The sequence below is a fragment of the Gossypium arboreum genome, chromosome 6, assembly GCF_025698485.1.
Source record: "Gossypium arboreum isolate Shixiya-1 chromosome 6, ASM2569848v2, whole genome shotgun sequence".
NCBI lineage: Eukaryota > Viridiplantae > Streptophyta > Magnoliopsida > Malvales > Malvaceae > Gossypium > Gossypium arboreum.
The window spans coordinates 131,106,558-131,114,485 of NC_069075.1; the positions used below are offsets into that span (position 1 = coordinate 131,106,558).

A 7,928-nucleotide genomic window follows, 5' to 3' on the forward strand; every position below is an offset into this window, starting at 1 on the left:
TGTAAAATAGAGTTATTAGTTAGATAAAATTCTAAACATCTTAATTATCACTTAATTAATATATTAGAGTTAATAATGTTAACCATTACAATATTTTTGATTCACTAAAATTAAATAGAGTTGTAATAGTTATAAGAGATGGAATGGAATAATGGTGTAATAATATTCATCTATTTGATTAAGATGAATAGATATTATAATAGTATAAGAAAAGAGTTTAATTGATGAATATGCCTTTATAATTATTACTAACTTTTAAAAGTTTAAAACCCAAAATCTTAAAATTTACCTTTTAATATTTTTATAAAATATAAAATAATAAAAATATTTATTTAAACTAGTAACCCTTCCTTGTCCACCAAATATTGTTGTTGAAGTTATATATATATATATTTCGTAATCCTAAAATTATATTTTTACAATATTTAAATTGGTTCAATCTTGAATCTGTACAACTGCAATATCATTACTCATGATATCTTTATTTTGGTAAAGTATTGAGAAAGTGATTACACCATACGGCAATATGGTAAACCAAAGACGGGTCAACTCCTTACTTTTGCCCACTTCTAATTGACAACCTCCGCCAATAGCACCACCGACGACGAGGACAGCAAAAATGTCGAAACAGGATTTACGACACTCCTCCGTACCCTACTCCCGTCTCTCTCCAAACCCTAACCATCAAAACGTCGTCGTTTTACCCGTCTATTACCCCCACCATAACGATAACTACCGTTGCCTCCGCCACTGCCTCGCCTTCACCTCCGTCATCCTCCTCCTCTCTGCAGCCCTATTCTTGCTTTACCCTTCCGATCCAACTCTCGAACTCGCCCGACTCCAACTCAACCACGTAGGAGTTAACACGTCGCCCAAACTCACACTCGACCTCTCATTTTCTTTGACCATCAGGGTCCGTAACAGGGACTTTTTTTCTTTGGACTATGATAAGCTTGTCGTTTCGGTTGGGTATAGAGGGAGGGAACTGGGACTGGTGAGTTCGGAAGGTGGGCGCGTCCGAGCCAGAGGGAGCTCGTACGTGAACGCCACACTCGATTTGGACGGGTTTGAGGTTGTTCATGATGTAATTTATTTACTTTCGGATTGGGCTAAAGGGGTTATTCCCTTTGATACTAATACTAAGGTTGATGGAGATCTTGGTCTTTTTCTCTTCAAAATTCCCCTCAAGGTCATCCCTTTCTCTCTCTTTTTCTCCCTTGAATTTGATTCTGCCATCAATTCGATGGTTTATTTTGTTTGGAGCGTATATTTTGTAATTTTAACTTTTCTTCCCATTTCTAGTGTTTGGGTTTTATTCTTCTTCATCAATTAGTCAATGAGTTTATTAGGTAATGATGCATTGCTGTTTGAAAGAAACCCTGGGCAAATCCCTAAAAAAAAAAAAAACTAATGTTTCATGATTAGATTGAACATGATTGTTGTTTAATAACCTTATTTGTGGATCCACCAGCATCATGGGGCATATTGTTTCTTAGTTACAGTCATGTTCTGGATTCCGTCACTTCTTACTAATGGATGTTTAGAGAAAAAGATAATGCGTGTTACTGCACTACACTTTGGATGGGGTTGAGTTTTCAACTTTTTTGTTTCATTTCTAATGACTTGGTTTTGATGCTGTTTCTTTGATTTGAATGGATATATGCTGTTTTGAGCTCAATAAAGTTGTTTCACTGTAACTAATATCTCTAGAAAAGAAAAGTGATTACTTTTTACAAGAAGCTGAAGCCAGGATTGCATAGGTGGGTGGTAAAATAAGTAGGTACATGTAACCATCAAGAGAGAAATTATCTTCCTAATGAATTTAGTTGGTCAGTAAAGATTAAAAGAATTAGATGGTTGTTGTAGTTGTTGGAGCTATGTCACTAGAGGTATAAGCATGATTATGGAGTGTATAAAATCTAGGTTATATAGATTGATGCTTGTTTGTGGTAAAAAAGAGTGAAGAGACCTCTGCAATTCCCATACTTGATTGAGTTGAAGCATAAATATATAAAGGCACTTATGTTTTGTTTAACAACAGAACAAGCAGAAATTCTGTGAAGTAAAAGCTTTTTCCTTCCTTTTAGTAGGAGGCAGTGGCTCTGTAGGTGGGTTATTGAGATGGCTTGTTGTAGACAGCTATGCTTAGCTGATGCATGATCGTATTGAAACTGATTGAGATGGGAACTAAGTTCAATAATTTAATGACTATAAGTAGTTAAAATTTTGGGTGCGATAGAATCACTAAGCAAGCCTATTTTGGCCCACATTGCTAGGATATGGTGAACAAGTTGGTTGATAAATTGTCCAGAAGTAACACTAAGGATTAGCGCTTCCATGCTTCCGATTCTTCTTTATTGTTGATGTCTATTCTATGACCCATTAGCATCAGTCTATAGATAAATTGATGTTTATAATATCACAATCCTGACCGGTACTCTTATCGGAAATCTTTTCATGAGTGTTATACATATAACTTTAGTATGCCCTGAGTATTTAGTTGCAAATAAAAAGTTTGTAAGCATCCAAAAATGAATATTAGTAGTGAATGGAGATGGTCCATAACCCCCCTTCAGTTTTTCCTTTTGCTGTTCTGAGGATTGCGGTTTGGCAGTTTTGCACACAATAGTTAATATTTGCTTATTGTCACGAATTCTTCAGTCTTGACTTTGCACAATGAATGCGGATGCTCAGTACTTCAACCATGTTTGATTTTGAATCTATGATGTTTCAGGCAAAAGTGTCATGTGAGGTGTACATGGATAGAAATAACCAGTCAATTGTTCGTCAAGACTGCTATGCTGAGGTGAGGAATCAACTTTTTGTTATTCCTTGTGCACTACAATTATGTCTCATTTGGTTACTAGTGTAATAACATGAGGAATAAGCTTATTTTATACAAATATATTACAATAATTAGACATACAATAAAGAATAGTCAGTGCAATTTTAAGCTTGAAATTAGAAGGATGAATAAAAACTTTTGTAAAAAAAATAAGACATTCAAAATAAGCAAAAACATTTCTTCCTCTTTTCCAAAAACAAGTCATGTGAGTGACTAAAAATTGCCAATTGAAGTTAGTTTATTGCTAACTCATACATTAAAATATGGTGAAAAAATAATACTCCCACCAAACATAGCATTAATCTCCTAGAGGTGTAAACCAGAGTGCTAGGAGATACTAGCTCTAAGGATATATGGTACTGCTTGATAAACTTGTATGCACTAAACTTGCAATAATGTACCGTGAGATATGTCATCGTTTTGATTTTGAAGTTCCCTGCTCTTTGACATTAAATGCCAACATAAACTATAGTCTGTTGTCCTAATCAATATTGTCTTGATTAGCTGGATTAAGTTTTGCTGTTGTACATTGGCTCAGCGATTAGCATGGTGCAGAAAGAGTTTCAAATCATTTTCTTTTTTCTGTTTGCATAGAGCGGAAAAAGAGGTAGGGAACAGCGTTGATCCTTGGTTTTTAGTTTTTGTATGAAATAAAATTGTATAATATGGAATAACAAGGCCTCTTACCCTTCTTTTTCATATGTACCTTGCTAAGACTAGTTTTAGTTTGCTTGTGATCTATATGAAAAGTCTTCCCTTCAAAACCTGAATGCCTACTTTTTCTATGAAAGATACATTGACTGATAATCCTATAATGGCTTGTGGTTTGCAGTAATGTTGTGGACAGTGCTCCAATAGATGTACTAGAAGTGGGAAACAGATTCGGATTCTGCTGTGATTTGGTTTCTCTTTGATGATACTGTACATGTAATGTAAATGAACATAGTTTAGTTCAGGCCCCAAAGTACACTTATGTGCATTCCACTAGTAAGTACATATAACTAGCAGTTGTAAAAGCATGATTGGATGAAATGGTATATTTAGCTAAGTTTTCTGCAGCTTACCTTATAATTATATAAATATTGAGATGCAATTGAATTTAGAATTTGGATTTGAGCTTGCACGGATAGGCTAATACTATTCTGTAGTTGGTTTCCTCCATGCTGAATAAGAACATAATAGATGTCTTGCAGTTGTAGCTCTTTAAATATAAATTCTCATGTGAAGAGGCTTGGAGGGTATCAATTGTTTAATATTTTTGTTGAATTGGATAGACCTACAGCCAGAAGAAATTACTACGATGTTCAAAGATAAGGGTGATAATTGTTAGATCAAATCAGAAAGGTACTAGATTGCAAAGATTTCTACAGTTTTCCTTCGTTTCATTGAATTCTTGTATCAAGAAAAGGGTTGAGAGTTGAAGCGTAGGTATCATGGGAAATAGCAATAGTGGGGCAAGAAACAGATTTCACAAGGAAAGAAAAAACAGAAAGGAAATATCTAGGAAGGAGAAGCCGTATATGTGATGAAATAGTTGAAAGTTGAAACCATTTGTTACATTATATACTACCAGACCCTCTCCCACACAAGTTCTAGGAATAGTGGTGCAGTCATTTCTTGGTGATGAATCGACCACCCCACACATAATCTGCATGGTGGTGCCTACATCGAAAAGACCCCGGGTGTTTTGTAGGTGAACACATACACCACTTCATGGAACCAGTGGATCCACCAGTGCCTCTAGCCACCCTGGGTGAATGATGGTCGGCAGCCACCATAGATGCCTGCAAAAGGAACCAGCTGCGTTGTACCAGCAAGGCCGGCTTGCCACCACAAGGAATGTTTGCATGGCACATTTTTGTTTTCTTTCTCTCCCTTGAGCCTTCCACTCTGGGTATTATTATGATGATGTTGGTGTTGGTGTGTGAACAGAGGTTGTAAAGCAAAGCATAGGTGTGGGTGTGAGAGTTTTTTATACGAGGGAAACGATTAAGCAAAGGAAGGAATTAAGGAGAGGTGGGGAAGTAAAGGTTGGGGCATAAAGCAGTGTTTTGATAGATTCCAGAAAGCTTTTGCTTTTACGTTGAAAGCTTCTTCGAGTGTTAAGAGAGTGGTCCAAAAGCATCAGCTGACTCATATCATACGTCCACTTAACCTAATTAAACGATACTTTCCCTACCATGATTCCACTTCATAATCAGGTGCTGCCACGTCCTTTTATGTTAAAGCCTATCAACATCTCTTTCATTCTGTTCCCAACAGGAAGGCTAGTGTAGATAAATTTATAAATTTTGATTATGATTAGGTATACATATTTAGAAAATAAAGTTAGTTATTCTCGGATAAATATAATTGTTGACAAATAACTCTAAAATGATGTCAATTTAGCAACTTTGTTAGTGGTGTGTAAAGAAATGTCACATTTTTAATTGGATTTATAATTTTAATATTTATTCACAAATTTAAAATATATATATAATAATTTTTTGAAATGTGAACAACTATAGGCCTAAAATAATAAGATTGTAAAGATGTGTGAACACATAAAGGAGTTAAATTATGAAAAAGTGTTTTGGTATTCGGGAACTATTTTAATTGTAAAAAACAACATGTTTAGGGTTTTAGATGAAAAGCAAGTTTGAAGTGATGAGTGAGTATATAGCTTATATTAGACGCTGTGTGAACATTGGCATGGGTTCGGTTGGGAGATGAGGGTGGAAATGTAAGATGAAAGCCTCGTCAACATGTACATTTGCACACCACAAACATCTGTTGCCATCAATATTGCGCCTCTTTAGGTTATTTATTACTGTTTTCAGTTTGTTTTTTTTTTTGTCATACCAGATTAATCCAAAACATAATTAATTTGAATTTAAATGAGAATAAATTAGGTGAATTTTACACATTAACCAGAAATACAATTTTAAAAATAAATACACGATGATACTCCAAAAGTTCTTTTTCTTTTAGTGAGATTTGACAGCATTATTGGCTTTAAGAGTGTCTAAGCCCCCCTCACACGGTTAGTTACTTTTTCAAGGAAGTTATGTATTAAGAATTAGATTATATTTTTTAATTAAAAGATAAATAAATTATTTTTACGTGTTAGATTTTATATTAAAATTTTATCTATTTATAATATTAAAATTGACGTGGCTAATAAAATAATTGAATGATGATATGTAACGTGCTATATATATCTTATATTGACATACATAGACTAATTTTAAATGGTAGATATGGATGAAATTTTTATCAAAAAGACTAATTTACTTTTTTAATGTAACGTATACTATTTTTTAAGTGGAGAGTGCAAAATGCAATTACCTCTCGATTGTGTCCTTTGTCATGGTTTTATCTGAGATTCACAATTATTGCAAAATTCATCACACGCGTAAATATTTGATTTTCTTAAAATTAGATTTTATCACACTTATTAAGTTAATGAAAAAATTAATATTAAAAATATATATTTATAAAAGTTATTTAACAATCGAATTATAAATAGCATAATAATATATTAAATAAACTCTCATTAAATTTAAGTTCAATCCTTCTATATTTATTTATTTTAATTGTTTTAATTAAACATTTCATATAAACTAGTAAAAGAAAAATATTATAATATTTATATTTAATACTAATAATAAAATAATATCAATTGAATTTTAACGGTTATTGAAACACTGAGTCTGAATATGAATTGCAGTAAGAATTGGTTTAGAAAAACAATGAAAGAAATGTAAAAGGGCAGGTTGATGGGGCTAGGCTTAGCCCAACGACACATTTTTAGAAACATCAAAGGCAAGCCACCCTTGGAAGGTTAGTCAATCTTTTGTTCTTTAACGTAGCAGCATCCAAGACCAAGCCAACCTGAGTCAAAAATTTCCGATGTCCACCACGCGTTCGCAGAAAGGTCACCATCAGTTTCAACTTTTTATACCTCTCGCTTTCCAGGAAATTGCCGTCCCACCCACTATAAATACCACCAAAATTCCTCAAAATTTCACCCACACACCCACAAAACTCGCCCCTTGTTTTTGTATCTTTCAATTAAAAAACAAAAAACTTTATTTTAAAGATGGGTTCAATGAAGTTTCATGTTGTTCCCGCGGCCATCCGGTTCCTGTTATTTGCACTTGTGCAACTCAGTTACGGCCAAACCTTGGGTTCTTCGCCTGCACCTGCCCCTTCCAGCGATGGTACTGCCATTGATCAAGGAATTGCTTACAATCTCCTTCTACTTGCCCTGGCTATTACCTACCTCATCCATTGATTTTTATTCTTCTTCTTTCACATTTAATTATTCTTTTTTCTCCTTGGATTCCGCCACTGAAATTGCACCCCTTTCGTATATTTTTTTTCTTTCTATCTATGTATTGTAAATCTTCTCCTATAAATAAATTCAGCTCACATCTCACCCATTCCATGGAACAAATCCTTTCTACCTTTCTTTTTAAATTTTTATTTTTCCAGATCAGTTGAAGATCATTAATATGATCAAAAAAGAAAATTGTTAAAATGTTGGTAGGAATAGCTTTTGAAGTAATAAAAAGTAGAGGAAAAAAAAATACTTTTTCAGGTCCGTTTACGGGTGATGGGCCAATATCGTGGATTTCACAAGGCCCGTCTGTGGTAAATATCGATAACTCAAGGCCTCATGAGTCAGGATCACGTCTAAATCAACCCCGCCCTCGTTGCAGCACCATGGTCACTAACTCCCATCAAGATGGCATACCCGTGGCCAGATTCATCTTCCTTATCCAAGGTTGTCTCAGTTTGATTGACTGGGACTACGACAAACTTTTGTTTTTAAAATTTACGAATCAGCATTAAGCACTAGGTTTGTAATATCTGATATTCAAATGGTAAATCACTTGGGTTGTAAATACTCGTAAAAATAAATATATTATGTGAAACTTTTGGGTGGAATGCCAGCATTAAGCATTCTGCTATTAGTTGACCATGTTTTGATGTGAACTAAGTTTCATATAAGATGGCATTAATTAGAATGCTTAATCATTTGGAGATTATTCGGTATTTGATTTTAATGGACTGGTATTACTATTATCTTTCTTTAGCA

The 7,928-nt window shown here is 34.1% G+C and overlaps 1 protein-coding gene across 1 annotated transcript; it reads left to right on the plus strand.

The window, feature by feature from the left end:
• The first annotated feature begins 423 nt into the window (after positions 1-423).
• On the plus strand, positions 424-3,950 carry LOC108486706 (uncharacterized). The gene is made up of 3 exons (XM_017790898.2): positions 424-1,189; positions 2,735-2,806; positions 3,678-3,950. Exons 1-3 carry the CDS (start codon positions 620-622, stop codon positions 3,678-3,680), a joined length of 645 nt encoding a protein of 214 aa, XP_017646387.1. The 5' UTR covers positions 424-619; the 3' UTR covers positions 3,681-3,950.
• Positions 3,951-7,928: the final 3,978 nt, after the last annotated feature.